The sequence below is a fragment of the Chrysochloris asiatica genome, unplaced genomic scaffold, assembly GCF_000296735.1.
Source record: "Chrysochloris asiatica unplaced genomic scaffold, ChrAsi1.0 scaffold00003, whole genome shotgun sequence".
Classification (NCBI taxonomy): domain Eukaryota; kingdom Metazoa; phylum Chordata; class Mammalia; order Afrosoricida; family Chrysochloridae; genus Chrysochloris; species Chrysochloris asiatica.
The window spans coordinates 49,842,989-49,862,144 of NW_006408521.1; the positions used below are offsets into that span (position 1 = coordinate 49,842,989).

The 19,156-nt window shown below is 41.1% G+C and overlaps 1 protein-coding gene across 1 annotated transcript in view; it reads left to right on the forward strand.

Annotated features, from left to right (window-relative positions):
• Positions 1-19,156, forward strand: part of INPP5F (inositol polyphosphate-5-phosphatase F) — a 129,583-nt gene that overhangs the window by 50,002 nt on the left and 60,425 nt on the right. The window contains exon 3 of the mRNA XM_006831408.1: positions 18,097-18,233. Coding sequence (XP_006831471.1) covers positions 18,097-18,233 — 137 coding nt within the window. The remainder of the gene's footprint in view (positions 1-18,096; positions 18,234-19,156) is intronic.

Here is a 19,156-nt window from a genome sequence, read left to right on the forward strand (position 1 = left end):
AGCTTTTCCATAGTCTCTTTGTGCAGATGTAGTCAATTTGATTTCTATGTATTCCATCTGGTGAGGTCCAGGTGTATAGTTGTGTCTTATGCTGTCTAAAGAAGGTATTTGAAGTGAACAAATCATTGGTTTTGCAGAATTGTAGGATTTACACCCTCGGAAACCCTGTACAGGGTCGCTATGGGTCGGAACCGACTCGACGGCACTTAACAACAACAACATCATGCATTCTTTAGCATCATTTCTATCACCAAGGCCATATTTTCCAACTACTGATCCTTCCTCTTTGCTCCCAACCTTTGCATTCCAATCACCAGTAATGATCAAAACATCTTAATTGCATGTTTGATCAATTTCAGATTGAAGAAGTTGATAGAATTCTTCTATTTTATCCTCACTGGCTTTAGTGGTTGGTGTGTAAATTTAAATAATATTGGTATTAACTGAGCTTCCCTGTAGGCACATGGATATTATCCTATCACAGACAGCGTTGTATTTCATGACTGATCTGGATATATTCGTTTTGACGATGAATGAAACACCATTCCTCTTCAATTTATCATTCCTGACATAGTAAACTTTGTGGTTGTCAGATTCAAAATGGCCAATACCAGTCCATTTCAGCTCACTAATGCCTAAGATATCAATGTTTATGCGTTCCATTTAATTTTTGACAACTTCCAATTTTTCCAGATTCATACTTCGTACATTCCATGTTCCAATTTTTAATGGATATTTACAACTGTTTCTCTTCATTTTGAGTTGTGCCCCATCAGCAAATGAAGGTTCTCTGGGCTTTTCTTCCACAAGCTTTACTCCATTCGCTTTATCACGGTCAACTCTATTTTGAGGAGACAGCTCTTCCCCAGTTGCATTTTGAGTGCCTTCCAACTTGAGGGGCTCATTTTCTGGCATTATATCTGACAGTGTTTCTCTGCTATTCATAAAGTTTTCAGTGACTAACTATTCGGAAGTAGTTCGTCACTCTTTCTTCCTAGTCTGTCTTCGTCTGGAAGATCATCTGAAATCTGTCCACCATGGGTGAGCCTGCTGGTATTTAAAATACCGGTGGCATAGCTTTCAGAATCACAGCAACTCCCAAGCCACCGTAGTACGACAAACTGACAGACAAGTGGTGGCCGTTTGGTTTTAAGTGGAAACTGTCACTTTAAATTTCGAAGAGATCTGTGCGTTAGCGTAGTAGAACCCTTCAGTGGTGGCGGTGGGGTGTCCATTCGCTCAGGTATCCCCTCTAGTCACCAGAATGGAGGTGCACAGACAGCAAGAGACCAATGGACAGATACCAAAAAAAACAATGTCCACACCTGTATCTCCGTGGTTCTGTCAGGTGTCTGTGACTGTTCTGAACCTTCCCTTGCTTGGTCTCTTCCAAGATGGTGGCTCCGGGAGCAGCTGAGCATCTTGAATTAGGAAGCAATGGATTTCTTGAGTCTGCCACAAATTCCCCTAGCTGTAAGCCTTCCAAGCTTCTAAATATTCCTTTATATGTGGTTCAGAGTTCTGGTACCATCCCCTGAGCCTGCTTGGTCCGGTATTCTGTGTTGTTGCTCACGGAGCTCCTCACTGCATGTGTACCCGATCCGCCATCTTGGCTACCAAAAAAAAAAACAAAAAACCCCAAAACAAAAAAACCACCCAGGTGTTCTAGGTGGCTCTTATTAAGTGCTGTCGAGGTGGTTCCAACTCATAGCGACCCTGTATAGGGTTTCCAAGGAGCGGCTGGTGGGTTTGAGCTACCGACCTTGAGGCTCAAACTGACCTTGTCCTACAGCGCCACCCTAGGGCTCCATGATCTGGGTAGTGAGCATTATGATTTGAATGAGGTTCTGGGCAGTATAAGCATTATTATAATGACTCTTATTTTCCTCTTATCTTTGATGGTACTTCGAGGGGTCAGATAATCGAGAGACTTATTTAAGTGTTAGATATGTAATTTTGGATACATTTTAAACTTGGACTTTTTTCCAGTAATGTTAATAGTGGCAGAAACTGTCATAGGAACATGTCACTAAATGATTACCTAGTGGGGATCTGTATACAGTAATTCTTAGTAGTAATATACTGGTAACATTGTTGTTGTTAAGTGCCATTGAGGTGACTCTGACCCATAATGACCCTGTATAGGGTTTCCAAGGAGCAGCTGGTGAACTTGAACTGCTGATGTTGCAGTTCAAATGGCTTTGTAGTCTGGCGCATTAACCCACAGCGCCACACCAGGACTCAACTAGTAACATTAGTGAAGGTTATATTTCATAATCATGTGCTAGGAGAATTTAAAAATACTTTTTTGTTGTGGTATTCTATGCTGATAATAACCCTTCCTTTCAGCAAGCTCTGTCCTCCAAAAATGTTTCATTAACTCTGGTGCTTAGACAGTCTCTCTGAGGACCTTTGAGTCACAAGCTCTCAGCCCCAGACATGAGCAGGCAGTGGCCTTGGGCGGGTTATGTAATGTAGTGGAATTCAGTCTGTCCCCAACAACTGCAGTGTTCTGACCTAGGTCTGCTCTGTTGGGGTTTAATTGGGTTGAGGAACAGGAAATAGGAGAGACATGTAATGTGACTAATAGGTATGTTGTCATTTGCTGTTGAGTTGGTTACGACTCACGGTGGCCCTATAGGACAGAGTAGAACCATCCCATAGGGTTTTCAAGAGTCGTCTTTCCCCGTCTCTCTGTTTCTTGTGGTCTGGGAAGAAGGTTACAAAGCAACGTAGTTTTCCATTCAACAATGTGTGGGCATTTTGTTTCATGACATCAGGTGCAATCTGCTCAGTGTAACACGTTCTTCCTACTTCCCTGAGTCTGAGGCTTATCTTTATGGGGTCAGGTCATTTCTCCCATGGAGCAGCTGGTAGGTTTGAACTGGACCTTTCAGTTTGCAGCCAAGCACTATAGCCAGTGTATCACCAGGTCTCCTGACAAACAGATGAAAGAAAAGCTCCGTAGAAAACAAGACTTTTGATTAGCTCTGGTGTCCAGGAGGACACGCAGAAAGATTGGATAGTCAAATTCTCATTACATTTGTAGTTGCGCTTCGATGTTCTGTTGGTCTTCGTTTAAGGAGCCCTCGTAGCACTGTAGGATAAGCATGGGACTGCTAACCACAAGGCCGGTAGTTTAAAGCCGCCAGCAGCTCTGTGGGGAAAGGTGTGGCCATCTGCTCTTGTGAAGATTTACAGCCTTGGAAACCCTGTACAGGGTCTTTTTGAGTTGGAATCGATTCGGTGGCAGTGGGTTTGGTATTTTGGGGGACGGTCATATTTTGTGTGTGTCCAGGAAGATGGGGGGCTGTGTGTGGGAGTTGTTCACTGCCGTGCCCACCCCTGGCAGGGTTTTGACTCACAGCAGAGGTTGATCCAACATGTTCACTGACGCGTGTTGGTTGAACTAACATTTATGGCGTGTGTGCTGGCTGCTGGGAGTGTAGACTGAATGGGAGAGGTAGATATTTCATCATCAGTTTACACTGCTGAGAAAACAATGAATGCTGCAGCTGTGTATGACAGAGGGGCCTGATGGCTTGCCTGGAGGAGGCGGGGAGGCCTCGAAGGAGTCATGAGAAAGTGATGTCTGAGTTGAGACGGCCCGTGTCTCAGTGTGTGCATATGTGGGCTTGAGTGAGGGTTGAGGGTGGGGATTGAGGAGAGAGAGTTTCCCACATGATTTCTGTTCTTGTGTTTTTTTCTGTGTACTTAATGCCCAGGGTTTAGCTGTGTCCTTACATGGATATCCATGAGAAGATTGCTGTAGGCTGGAAAGTTTAAATGAATCACAAAAGCTCTTTAAGGTTAAATTTATTTTGAAGATTGAGAAGAGACTTAGCTAGGGTAAAAAGTATCAGGGTATGAAAAGGCAAACATTCATGATCGAAGGTATACATCCCATGATATACTCAGAAAGACTTTGAAGAGAAATTGTCAGAAATCTTGATTCAGTTGGGAAAAGAAACCCTTTGTATAGTAAGTGAATTAGGACTTGTCATACTGAACAGTTGTAGACGAAACTCACTCAAATACACTTCATTCATTACGGCAGGACTTGCCATCTGCTCTCTTCCCACTTCTGATGTGATGAAGAGGTTTCAACTATTAAAATGCATTATGCATATGATTTTAAAAGTGTCATATTGGTCTTCTGTTGTCTATGGAAACTTCTTGATATTACATTAATACCATAAACTATTTTTCATCTTTTAGTGATGAGTGAGTTGTCATTAGCATGACTTTAGTACTTTCTTTAGACCAAATGAAACCACTACCATTGAGTCTGTTCCAGTTCAGTGACACTGAATAGGTTTTCCAAGGCTGTAAATGTTTATGGGAGCACAAAGCCTCATCTTTCTCCCATAGAGCAGCTGTGGGCTTGAGCTGACCTTATGGTTAATAGTAGTACAATGCCACCAGGGCTCCTTTAGAAGTCATTGGAAAACTCCACTCCACAAGAGTTCCTCACTGGAGAAAAACAAGGGAAGCATGTCTGGGCCCAGAGAGCTCTGGGTATTTCTGGAGCAAGCCTTCTGTCTAAACAGAAGTGTAATTGCCCACATACAATTACACTGTAAGATGAGCAACTTGTTTTAATAACTCAGGTTATTAAAGGCAAGAACTCTGATGGTTGTACAGTCTAGAAATGTATTGCTATCATAAGAGTTTTACACTTCTAATGGGGTAGGGTCTTATAGTTTGTAAATTATATAGTTGAAAACATTCCTAAGATCCCGCTGGTGTAGGTTGTTGTTGTTACTTTTTCCTCAGCTTGTTTTTTTCTTTCTTTCTGAACTTTGCTTATTTTATTGTTGAGAACATATACAGCGAAACAACACCAACTCAACAATTCCACCTGTACAATTCAGTGACGTGGATGGCATTCTTCAAGTTGTGCCACCATTGTCACCCTTCTCATAAGAGTCGTTCCTCGTCTGTTAACACAATCTTGTTGTTAAGTGCCATCGAGTCAGTTCCAACCCATAGTGACCCTGTATAGGGCTTCCAAGGAGTGGTTGGTGAGCTTCAACTGCCGACCTTGCAGTTCAAACGGCTTTGCAGTCTGGCACATTAACCCACAGCACCACACCAGGACTCGATCTTACTGCCCTCTAAAATTTTTAGTTGTCATCAATTTGATCCCATAGAGATAGCCCTTAAAATAGCATAATGTCCAAGGCAGAACCTTTTTCACTAGTTAAGATAAACTACTCTTTGGTTTTAAGATGATTTCAGGCTATGTTTTTGGTTTAAGGTTTAAAGATTATCTCAGGGCAATAGCTTCAGGGGTTCATCCAGCCTTTGTGGCTCCAAAAAGTGTAGAGGCCATAAGAATCTGAAATTCTCTTCTTCATTTCCCCCTTTTGCTTGGAATTCATCTGTGGAATCTTTGATCAAAATGTTCAGTAATGGTAGGCAGAAGCCATCGGTTCTTCTGGTCTCATGGCATTTTAGGCAGTTGTTTATGGAGGAATTAGCCGCATTCCATATCCTCCTCCTATACCGGACTCTTCTCCTTCTTCTGCTGCTCCAGATTAATGTTGTTGTTAGGTGTCATCGAGTCGGTACCAACGCATAGCGACCTTATGCACAGTAGAACAAAACACTGCCCGATCCTGGACCAACCTCACTATTGTTGCCACACTTGAGCCCATTGCTGCTGCCACTTGGCCAGTCCAGCTCGCGGGGGGTCTTCCTCTTTTTCTCTGATCCTCCACCTTACCAAACATGATATCCTTCTCCAGCGACTGGCCCTTCCTAACAATATGTCCGAAGTATGAGAAAAGAAGTTTGGCCATCCTGGCCTCTAAGGAGGACTCTGGCTGCACTTCTTCCAACACAGATCTGTTGGTTCTTTTGGCAGCCCATCGTACTTTCAATATCCAGATTAATAGAGACCAATTATTGTGACTTGGATGGCTGCTTGTAAGCTTTTAAGACCCTTTCACGACACAAAGAACTAGAAGGCAGAACAGAAGCACTAAGCATGTTATAAGGCCAATTACCTGGAATTTCCCATGAGTCCATGACCCTAGCCCTCCAAGTCAAGGATCTGGATCCTGTGAGGTGTTTGCTTAGATATCAGCAGTCTCACTCAGAAGCTACTCTGTTGTTGTTGTCATTGTAGATACGTACGAGAGGGTTTTGAATTCTTTTTTTTTTAAGTCCATTTTTCCATGGGCTTTTAGAAGTCCCCTTATATATCCAGCACCACTCGTCTGTCAGTATGTTGTACTGTGGTGACTTGCATGTTGCTGTGATTCTGGAAGCTATGCCACTGGTATTTTAAATACCAGCAGGGTCACTCACGGTGGACAGGTTTCAGTGGAGCTTCTAGATGAAGACAGACTAGGAAGAAGGAGAGATGGATTACTTCTGACTATTTAGTCCCTGAAAACCTTGTGAATAACAGTGGAACATTGTCAGCACCAGAATATTAAATACTGAAACATGGTGAAGAGCACCAGAATATTGTCAGATATAATGTCAGAAGACGAGTCACTCAGGTTGGAAGACACTCAAAATACAACTGGGGACGAGCTGCCTTCTCAAAGTAGAGTTGACCGTGATGACACAAATGGAGTAAATCCTTCAGGACCTTCATTTGCTGATGGGGCATAACTCAAGATGAGGAGAAGCAACTGTAAACATCCATTAATAATTGAAATGTGGAATGTACAAAGTATGAATCTAGGAAAATTGGAAATTTTCAAAAATTAAATGCAACACGTAAACATCAATATCCTAGGCTGATAATGGACTGATATTGGCCATTTTGAATCTGAAAATCACATGGTTTACTATGCCAGGAATGACAGATTGAAGAAGAACAGCATCACATGCATCATCAAAAAGAGTATTTTAAGATACATCTTGAAGAACAACACTGTCTGTGATAGTAAATATCCATACACCTACAAGGAACACCAGTTAATACCACTATTATTCAAATTTATGCACTAACCACTAAAGCCAGCAATGATGAAATTGAAGAATTCTGCCAGCTTCTTCAGTCTGAAACTGATGAAATATGCAATCTAGATATATTGATCATTACTGGCAATTCGAATGCAAAGGTTGGAAACAGAGGAATAGTCAATAGTTAGAAAATATGGCCTTGGTGATAGAAACGATGCTGGAGATCACATGATAGAATTTTGCAAGACCAGTGGCTTCTTCATTTCAAATACCTTTTTAAACAATATAAAAGATATACCGACTTTGCCACATGGACTACACAGAAATTAACTTGGCTACATCTGTGGAAAGAGACAATGGCAAAGCTCCATATCATCAGCCAAAACAAGTCCAGGGGCAGACTATGGAACAGACCATCAACTGCTAATATGCAAGTTTAGGCTGAAGCTGAAGAAAATTAAAACAAGTCCCCAAGAGCCAAAATATGACCTTGAACAAATACTACTTGAATTTAGAGATCATCTCAAGAACAGACTTGATGTATTAGACACTAAAGACCAAAGACCAGAAGAGTTGTGGGGTGACATCAAGAACATCATACAGGAAGAAAGCAGAAGGTCATTAGGAAGACAAGAAAGAAGGAAATGACCAAAATGGATGTCAGAAGATATGCTGGAACTTGTTCTTCGATATGGAAATGCTAAAGCAAACGGAAGAAATGAGGAGGTACAAGAGCTGAACAGACAAAGTCAAATGTTACAATGAAATCTGCAAAGACCTGGAGTTAGAAAACCAAAAGGGAAGAACATGTTCAGCATTTTTCAAACTGAGGGACTGAAGAAAAATTTAAGCCTCATGTTGCAGTATTGAAGGATTCTGTGTGCCAAATAGGAATCCTGGTGTGGCTCTGTAGGATAAGCACTTGACCACAAGGTCGGTTTTAATTGCAGAGTCGGCAGTTCAAACTCAACAGCCACACCTTGGAAACCCTATACAGGGTCGCTGTGAGTTGGAATTGACTCGACAGCACTTGACAACAACAACAACAACTACAACGGGTAAAATATTGAATGATGTTTAAAGCATCAAAAAAAGATGGAAGGAACACAGAGTCACTGTAGCAAAAAGAAACTTCAAGAGGTAGGATATGATTAAGAGCCTATGGTACTGAAGGAAGAAGTCCAAAGTGCACTGAAGTCATTGGCAAAGAACAAAGCACCAGGAATTGATGGAATACAAATTGAAATCTTTTAACAAAGTGAGGCAGCACTAGAGGCACACACTCATCTGTGCCAAGAAATTTGGAAGACAGTTGACTGGAAGAGATCCATATTTGTGCCCATTCCAAAGAGAGGTGACCCAACAGAATGTGGAAATAATCAGACAATATCATTAACATTGCATGCAAGTAAAATTTTGCTAAAGTTAATACCAAAATGGGTGCAACCGTACATTGGCAGAGAACTTCCAGAGGTTCAAGCTGGATTCAGAAGAGGACATGGAATGGGGGATATCATTACTGACATCAGATGGATCTTGGCTAAAAGCAGAAAATAACAGAAAGATGTTTATCTGTGCTTTATTGACTACACAGAGGGTTTTGATTGTGCAGATCATGAAAAGCTATGGACAGCATTGCAGAAAATGAGTATTCCAGAACACTTAATTGTGTTCATGAGGAACCTGTACATAGATGAAGAGGCAGTTGTTAGAACAGAACAAGGGACACCAAATGGTTTAAAATCAAGAAAGGTATGTATCAGGGTTGTATTCTTTCACCATACTTATTCAATCTGTATGCTGAGCAGATAATCTGAGAAGCTGGATTATATGAAGAAAAATGTGGCATCAGGATTTATTAACAACCTGTGATACGTCTGCTGAAAATGAAGAGGACTTAAAATACTTACTGATGAAGATCAACGACCACAGCCTTCGGTATGGGTTCACCTCAATGTATAGAAAACAAAAATCCTCACCACTGGACCAATAAACAACATCCATATCAATGGAGAAAAGATGGAAGTTGTGAAAGACTTCATTTTGCTCATATCAACCATTAACACTCATGGAAACATAGTCAAGAAATCAAATGACGTATTGCATTAAGCAAATCTGCTACACAAGACTTCTTTAAAGTGTTTAAGAACAAAGATGTCAGTTTGGGGACTAAGGTAGGCTTGACCCACACCTCATATGCATGTGAAAGTTGGACTGTGAATAAGAAAAGTTGTAGCAGAATTGATGCATTTGAGTTATGGTGTTTGAAGGGAAATATTGGAAGTAACATGGACTGTGTTGGAAGCAGTGCAGCCCGAATGCTCCCTGGAAGTCTGGATTGTCAGACTTCATGTCTCATACTTAGGACATATTGTCAGGAGGGAGCAGATAATATGTCCCAGAGCAGACAATGAAGACTGTTTATTTAAATGACTTATCAGTTTTTTTTACAGTCTTGGGACCCTTCCTGTAGGAACCAGTCACACCCAACTTTGAGAATGTCCTGTCTTCTCTCAATGTAGTAATTTATCTTCATGAAAATAAATCTGCATCATGAATAAAAGATCCTAGTGACCTGTATTTAGTATGCCAGAGTTTAATAGATATGAAAGTATGTAATACATTAAAGTTTTTAATAAACATGTAACAAGACATTTTGGCAATTTAGGAGAATAAACTACAGTAATCTCGACAATGTACTTTCATGTAGGACATCATTTTACACAACAGTACTTTAAGTGAGGCTTTGATAGTTTCCTAAGACTCATATCTTTTATAGTGGCAAGAGATTACATTTCACGAAAGTGTTGTAGATTAATTCCTTTTGTGGCAGATCGTTATTAAGGATTTAAGCTTGGTGTAAGCTGAATGTGCTCTAAATGCACTGCTTGCTACTTTTGAAATAGACCTACTGAAGAACTTCTTGCCCTACATGCTCTTCCTGTGACTCGTCGTCACTTTTTTTGTGTAGAGTCAGACTGGGGAAACTTTAGTAGACAACAGAATGCCCAGCCAAGAAGTTGGTGTGTTTGGAAGATGACTGAGTTAATCATTGGCTCTTTAATCACTACGCACAGTAAAAGTCCAATGTGTGGTGTATTTATATCAGGTACCTGAGATTTGAGCAGTGAAAATACGGATGACAAAGTCCATTTGAGTTGCATGTTAAGGGGAAAAAAAGTCATTTTAAAGCTTTCAAATAAATTAGATGAATGAATGAATACCAAGAAAAACAAATGCTGTCCATTATGTTGATCTCCTTATATGAGAGATGTTACACCGTGGGCTTTAGATTGCTTTTGTTGTTAAGTGCCGACATTTCAGTTCGACTCATAGTGACCCTGGATAGGGTTTCCACAGAGCAGCTGGTGAGTTTGAAGTGCCAGCCTTGCGGTTCAAATAGAACTTGTGGCCCAGTGCGTTATCCTGCAGTGATTTGAGTACTGTTTGGGTTTGGGGTTAGTGGTCATACTCTGCTCATCTGAAGTTGTTCCAGTGAGATCTGGATTTATATAGTATTTTTGTTGTTAAGTACTGGCAAGTTGGTTCTGACTCATAAAGATGCCACATAGAGTTTTCAACTGCCAACCTTGTGGTTTGCAATCCAGTGCTGATCCTACAGCACTACATAACAAAGAGTTGCTCTAGCAGGGTCCAATGGCTTAAAGATAGTTTTTCAGTCTAATAAATCCACCAGCTGAAAATGCAGGGTCTCTGTGACAGGGCACTTAACAATAGCAAATACGACAATGGGGAAAAAAGTCAATTTTGTAACCCCAGGAAATGGAAGGCAAGGAAACTTGATTTCCCCAGCAAACTAAGACAATAAGGAGTATGTTGAGGGAACGTGACCAGGGGGGCAAATGAGAACAGGTAGTCCTGGAAAATGTTCAGTTACTAGCCATTGGACAAGTGAGTCTCTTCAAAGGGAATAAGTAATGGTGGGGTCAAGGTTTACATTCAATTTGTGAAAAACCTGTTTTCTCCCGACTCATCACCCCTCCTCTGCCTCTGTCTACATGGCTGTCCATTCCACTGGCATCAAGTGAAGATACTGTGCCTGCAATACTAACATAAAAAAATACAAGTGGCATGTATTTATACAATCCTTGTATGATTTGATTATAAAATCAAAAGGCTGGGTCAAATGCATATCTTCCAGAAGTATTGTTTCAGCTGCCCCGGCTGGTCTTGCTATTCAAGATAGTTGCTTCCTTATCCGTTTTCTTATCTTGCTGGGGAAGTCAGTTTTCTTGTCCTGGAAGAGCCCGGGTTACAAAATGGACTCTTCTCTTGCTTCCCCATTGTCATTTATTAATTCAGTGAATAGATGCCAAAGTATGCTGCTAAATGAAAGCTATTTTTAAGCTCTGTTTTATACTATTTATCCAGGAGCCCTAGTGGTACAGTAAATTAAGCATTAGGCTGCTAACCACAAGGCTGGCAGTTCAAACCCACAATCTGCTCCAGGGAAGAAAAATGAAACCATTACAGCCTCGAAAACCTTGTGGAGCAGTTCTACTTCTTCCTATAGGCTACTGTGAGTTGAAATTGACTTGATGGCAGTAGGCTTGGATTTTGTGTGTTTTTTGATGTTGTTTACTGATCATTTGTTTCAAGAATCAATACCCTGTCCTAGCTTAAAACTTCTGTCTTTGGCAGAAAATGCACTTTCTAGTTTTGTCGTCTTTGCTCTAGTATGTACGGAGCTCTAGTATCATAATGGATTACGAGCTGGACTGCTAACTGCTAGGTTGGTAGTTCAAATCTACCAGTTGCTCCACGATAGAAAGAGGAGGCTTTTTATTCCCATAAAGTTTTGCAACCTTGGAATCCCTATAGGGGATCGCTGTGAGTTGGTACTAACTCGATGGCATACAACCTCCACCACCAGCTAGTAGGTAGGACTCCTGCTGTGTTCTTCATTTCTACTTCAGAAGGAGCTATTTGGAAAAGTGAGATAGAATTCATGAACCGCAAAAAGCAGCCTGCACAGTTCATAACTCAGTGTTGTTGGGTTTTTTAAAGTGTATTCGCAAGGTTGTGAGATCACCAGTACTATCTCACTCCATGTTCATCCCTTTAAAAAGGAAATTCTATCCTTATTTTGCCCTTCTCCAGTTCCTTGCAGTGACTAATGTGAACGTTTCATGTAAATAGAATCATGCACTGTTTGGTCCTGTGTTACTCAGCATAATCTCTTCCCTGCTCATGTTGCAGAATGAACCAGAGTTTCATTAGGTGTTTTTTGTTTTTGTTTTTTTTTTGCTTCATTCCTTTTTATGGTTGAAGAACAATCCACCCAATAGCTTCATGCGTGCATCAGATGGGGGACATTTGGATTGCTTCCAAAGAGGAACTTTTTTCAATTTGAAAGTTTGAATGAGTAGTACTAATCAACCGCACATGAATTAACAGCAATTATGTGTGCACATTGTTTGACTTGTAAATAGCAGTAGGAAAGGATGGAAAGGATCGCTGTGAGTCAGGACCAACTGGATAGCAATGAGATTGGTTTGGGTTTTGGTCTTAAGAGGCATTCAGTGAAAGGTCTCTCTTCCTCCTCTGCCCTGTTGGCTCAATTCCCACAGTCTTGTGCAGTCCTTCTGGAGTCCTGGCGTGGCGCTGTGGGCTAATGCGCTGCACTGCAAAGTCATTTAAACTACAAGATGAGGGGGTGAAGCTCACCAGCTACTCCTTAGAAACCCTATACAGGGCCGCTATGGGTTGGAACCGACTCGGCATCACCATCATTATTCATTTCTTGTAACTCCTTCCAGTGTTTTCTTCCACATTTATAAATACAAATATTTAAGCATAAATTCTCGATTTCCTTTATATAAGTTAGCACAGTCGTTAGTATTCTACACATGTATTTTTCTCCTAAAAAAATATATCTTAGTGGTCGTTCCAAAGCTGTCCACAGAGAGGATCACCATTTTAAGAAAATAATCTGTATAGTATTTTACTGTATGGAAGTATCATAATTTATTTAGTCTGTTTTCTATGAGTAGAATTTTAGGTCCCTTTCCATCTTACTCTTTAATAATGCTGCTGTGGATAATCTTGTATGTGTGAACTTCCTTCATTTGTCAGGGTATATTGCCAGAATTGGAATTATTCTGTCAAAGGATAGAAGCATTTGTGGGTTTAATAGATATTCCCAAGTTGTCCCTACAGAGACAGTGCCAAGTTACATTCTCACAACAATGTCTGTTTACCCCCAGCCAGATGAAGTGCATGATAGCATGTTTTTGTATTTCTCCATTGTGATAGAAACACATTGCTGTATTTCACAGTGCAAACGAGGATGTCTCAGTGCAATTTTCAGTCACTTTCCCTTGTATTGAATGAGCGTGGGCATCCTTTCATGTTTTCTTAGCCACCTGCAGTCTCTTTTCTCTGAATGTATTCTCGTCTCTTTTGCTCATCTCTCTCTTGAATCCTTTGTCTTTTCAATTTTTAGAAAAACTCTTTATAAATTAGGGAGATTAGTCCTTTGGTTGCAAATATTTTCTCCTTTGCCTTTTGTTAATGCTGAAGTTTCTGATTCTAGCATTATTAAATTTAATCAATATTTGTGATGCAAATATTGTTTTCTCATTTGTCTTTTTGCTTTGTTGAGGTTTCTGATTTTAATGTAATTAGATATAATCAATGTTTTGTTTTATGTTTTCTTTACTAAGGAAATCCAAAGGCAAGTTGGGAGGGTGATAAAAATTCTAATTCATTGATCAGCTTACCATTTTCCAAAGAAGAAAGGAGTTAGGGTTAGATTCCTTAGGTTAGGACCTTACGCCTTTGCTCACTGCCGTTGAGTTGGTTCTGATTCATAGCGACCCTGTGCAGGGTTTTGGGTTTAATAGATATTTCTCTATGCTGGATACTTTTCATTTGCTGCGCCTTTGCTTGCTACACCTCAGGGCAAAAAAAAGTGCAAAAAGTGACAGACTAGGCACACACGTAGTAAAGAAAAGACATCAGAAAAGCTCAAAAAATAGAAAAAGAAAACCACCTTAACAAAGCCAACAATAATGAGAAGGGTAAACACATAGCTCTAAGAGTTGCTTATCTGTTCTTCTTCATATCTTTGCCACCCTCAACTTGTCCCGTAGATTGCCAGTTAATCTCATTGTATCCCTCAAACCATCAGACACATGCATATTATATCTTCTGTCTTACACGAGGGCGGGTAGCACACTCTGGCTGCTCTCTTTACTGGAGAACAGATTCAAGAGCTGTTCTTATCAGTCTTCTCAGCTGCCCAACCTTCATCGTGTAGATGTGTCACAGTGGATGTGCCGGTCTTGGCATTTAGGATGCTTCCAGTATTTCACCATTACAAACTGCTGTAATGAGTAGAGGTGAAAGTGTTAGGGGGTATCTTCAGGGTAAATTCGTAGGCGTGAGATTGCTTACTTAAAAGTTAAGTACAAATGTTTTGTGAGGGTATGTCAGAAAATATTGCTATAGGGTTCCAGTATATATATGCACTGGTTTTTTCCAAACAAAATGTGTTGAAACAAGTCTCTGAAAGCAGGCTGCAGACAAGTTCTCTCAGTAATATACTTGGTTTCGTCTCGTTAGGGTGCCTACAAAGTAAAGTCCAATCAAAACAATGGCTTCATGGGGACTCTAGACCCAGAGAGGGAGAGGAGCTGTGTGCTGACGACTGGGGGTGGGAGGTAGGCTTGCAGAGTATACCCTTTGGTTGGTTGATGATGCATGGAGGGGATTGTAACCATGGCAATGAAATGATATGTAAAGCTAATGTTCTCCCATGTAAACTATCATATAATTCACAATAAAACATTAAAAAACAACAACAGTGGCTTCAGAAGGGGGTCTGCTGGGCCAGTTAAATTAAGGCGGAGAGGTCAGCTCCAAAGGTGACTGTTTTTGGGATTCCAAGGCGTAATTGCGATAGATTTTTCTCAAAGGACACAGGACTGTCCTAGAAGTTAATCATGAAGAAGTTTTAAGACAATCACAAACTGCTTGAGTGAGAAATGACCAGAAAAGTTGTGCTGAGGAATTTTTTCCCATTACGACAACTTGCTTATTCTTTGAGGATAGCAAAGACTGCCCTATAAGAATTTCTTTGGGAAACTTTACCCTGACCCCCTAAAACTCTGACCTTGTCCCTTTAGACTTCTTTTTGCTCCTCAAACTCAAAGAACATTTTGAAGGAACACGATTTGAGTCCTTCAACCATGGCCAAAGTGCCATTTTGATGTGGTGTGTATCTAAGAGCACAGAATTCTTTGGGAAGGGTTAGAGAGAGAGAGAGAGAGACCCTGCCTTAGAAAAAATGTATTGACCTGTTTGAGGATTTGTTAAGACACAGTAACTTCATTTTTTTAAGTTTTTATTGTGTATTGAGTGAGTGAAGGCCTAGAGGACAGATCACCATTTTTACATTCAACAGATTGTTATAATGATTACAGTACCCTTCAACAGTGCTTACCTCTATGACTTTTTTTTTTTTTCTTGCATACACACACCACATTGTAAATAAGTATTTGTTTAAATGTCCAAAGGGTACATTTTGCAAGCCAGCCTCCTGTCTGTAGGCACGCTGCTTTTCTCAGTCCCTGGGCCTACAGTCCACTGCTGCGCTCTCTCTCTGTGCCATGGCCTCTGTCACCATCTCTGTTGTCACTGGTTTTATGGTCAGGATCCCTCGCTCCTCTCATGCTCTTCCCTCTTGATGGTCCTAGGGTCCCTAGTTCCTGAGATGACAGATTAACTGCTCCCCCTTTTAGTTGTACCTCTTCTATACTTAACAGTTGTGACAATCACCACTAAAGCTGAAAGCAAATATTTGCAATGGTTTCAGAAAGTCTTATCCCCCTCATTACCAGACCCATCTGGACAGGAGGGAAATTATTCAGTTGGGTATCTGTCGTACTCCCTGTGTTCTGACACTAAGCACCCTCATGAAAGCTTGTAAGTCAGCCACTTCTTGCCTTTATAGCCTCCCAGTTTTGGTAGCCCAAGTCGTAAGTTGCCCATCCCTATCAGCCCAGTGTACTAAGGAGACATGTTTGGTCCTTGCTGTGAAGATTTTTTCCGTTTGGTTGTCGTTTTGAACAGCATCATCCGTATCACGAGTCCAGTTGATCAGGTTGTAGCAATTTACGCTCTCTCCCTTTTCATGCTTGTCTGTCTTCATCTGGTGGACTCCTGCTCAGCAAGCCGTCCATGCTAGGTCTAGCTTCACAGTTTTCATGTTTTTGTTTAATAAAGGTTTCTATGATTTTTTAGTAATACTTTTTGCGTTAGCCCTTGTATAGGCAGCCTCCAGATTATGAACAAATTCCTGTGTTCCATCTGTCTTTACATTTAATTTATCCATAAGTTGAATAGTTAGGTGTGGTTTGTATCAGTTAGTGACATGTCTGTCTGAGTATATAGTGTGCCTTTCCCTACATTAAAGAAGATTTAAGACATACTCTGACCCACTGAAACATGTTAGAGATAATGTTGTTGTTATGTACCCTGGAGTCAGTTCCGTCTCAATGCTACCCTGTATAGGGTTTCCTAGGAGCGGCTGGTGAGTTTGAACTGCCAACCTTGTGGTTCAAATCCGACCTTGCTGTCCAGTGCTTTCGTTACAGCACCATACCAGGACTCCTTAGAATAATAATAACATAGCAATAATAAATAATGTTTTAAGGAGCTCTGGTAGTGTAGTGGTTATGAATCGGGCTGCTAACCTAAGAGTCAGCAGTTCAAAACTACCAGCGGTTCCGTGGGAGGAAGATGAGGCTTTCTGCTCCTGTAAAGGTTTACAGCCTCGGGAACCCTGTACAGGCAGGGTCACTATGAGTTGGAACTGACTCCACGCCACATAACCACCACCAATAATGTTTTGATGAGCATCAAGAAGTCCTGCCCATGTATTATTACAAGCCATTGTAATAGACGTTACTGGATTGGTCGGTCTGTAGCTGAGTGTTATATGGAAGTTGGACATTTAATAAGCCAGGGACCTGTGTTGTTGTTGTTAAGTGCCGCTGAGTCGGTTCCAACCCACAGCGACTCTGTATAGGGTTTCCGAGGAGCAGCTGGTGAGCTTGAACCTCCAACCTTGCAGTTCAAACAGCTTTGTAGTCTTTGTTAGGTGTTGTGAAATTTTTCTTTAGAAAGGTGATGCCAGTTTGTATTCCTACCAACACTGAACCTTTCTATTTCCCATGGCCTCTCTAAGAGGTTATATTGTCATATTTCTTAATTTCACCTGATGGATAGGTGAGAAATGATACCGCATTGCTGCTTTCATTTACATTCCCCTAATTATGAGTGCGCTGGACTGCAAGGTCAGTTGTTCAAGCTCACCAGCCGCTCTTTGGAAACCCTGTACAGAGTCGCTATGGGTTGGCACCAACTCAACGGCACTTAACAACAACAACAATAACAGTTTTGAGTGTGGACTCCTGGCGTGGCATTGTAGGATCTGCACTGGACTGTAATCCAAAAGGTTGGCAGTTCAAACCCACCAGCTGCTCCTCATAAACTCTACACAGGCTCGCTATGCGTCGGAACCAACTTGTTGGTAGTTAGTAACAGCAACAATTATGAGTGTAAAAGAGCCCTGGAGGTGCAGTAGTTACGAGCTTGACTGCTATCCAGAATATTAACAGTTCAAACCCACCAGCCACTCCTCAGGAGAAAGATGTGACAGTCTGCTTCTGCAAAGACTCCAGCCTAGGAAACCCTGTGGGGCAGTTCTACTTTGGTTGTAGGGTTACTGTGATTTGGAATAGACTTGGTGGCAGCAGGTAATTATGTGTGAAAGGAGACTTGGTGGCACAGTGGCTAAGCACTCAGTTGCTAACTGAGAAGTGTATAGTTTAAATCCACCAGCTGCTCTGTGGGAGAAAAGGCCTGAAAATTACATCTGAAGCCCATGGCAAACACCACACATAAGTCAGTATTCTCACTTGCTTAAGGCCCATCTTTGTATCTTTCTTGGTGTTGACTTTACCAGGTTGTATCTTTTAAATTAAATGCATGTGTATATAAATACATTGTTGTATGTTTCTCGGTGTTATTTACCAGGTGGCATGTGTATATAAACACATATTGCTGTTAGATTCTTTGTCTTCCTCTTGCCAGGATGATGGCCCTCTATACATAGCAACTATTGAGATCACTTATCTCTTTCAGATCTTCCGTGGTGGCTTATTCTAATTCGGCAGAAAGCAGTGGTGGGCAAACTTCCAGGAGACCATGAGGTCTGTAAAGTGACCAAAATTGCTGTGTTGTCACTTTCGGAAATGGAGCCTCAGGATCTTGAACTGGAGGTAAGTCTTAAGTAATCTTACGGAATTTGATAGAATTGGGACAGCAATGATGAGGGTTTGAGTCTTCAGGCTTTAGTTTTGTTTGACCATGATTCAAAATATTTGTTAGTAGTTAAAAACCCTGAACTGAGCTGCTGTTTGCATGTAGCTGGATTTAAGAGGATTAGAAAAAACTATCACTTTCATACAGCGCTGGTGACAGGAAGCACATTAGCACAGTTCTTTGGATATTAGATTAACATTACGTTTTAAGAACGTTAACAGCGTCCTTACACTTTTCCTTGGCTGTTACAAATGTAGGAACACTGAAGTCATAGTCAGAAACTTCCATGATGACTTTAATTGTATTGTTAATTTTTATAATTGAGAAAAAGACACCAAGTGATTACAAAAAGCAGCTAGTCCACACTTTGCTCAGTGATGTGTTAACAGAAGGTTGTGCATGCGGTGAATGTGTCCTGGCATTGCATGGGTGTTTGCTACCACAGGACTGTGCAAAGCGAGGACTGCCTGCATTCAGTACCCAGAAGACACAGGTGTCTACCGGACAGAAATATAGCTGTAAATGTCCGGTGTAATACTCCTTATGAGTAAATACTCATAAATACTGTAAATACTCCTTATGAGTAGGTGATGCTACGGTGCCAGAGGAGTGTGATGGCTGAAATCCTAAAGCAGTTTATGGACAACAGTTGGCATTTTGTAGTAGACAGCTATGCAGCTATGAAACACTGCAGCTGCTACTAAGTGCTGTGGAGTCGGTTCCAACTCAGTGACCCTGTTTAGGGTTTCCAAGGAGCAGCTTGTAGGTTTGAACTGACGACCTTGTGGTTAGCAGTCCAGTGCTGATTCTACAGCACCACACCAGGAGTCCCATTAGACAACAGGTCACTCTTTTATATATATGTTTTTTTTTTTCTTAA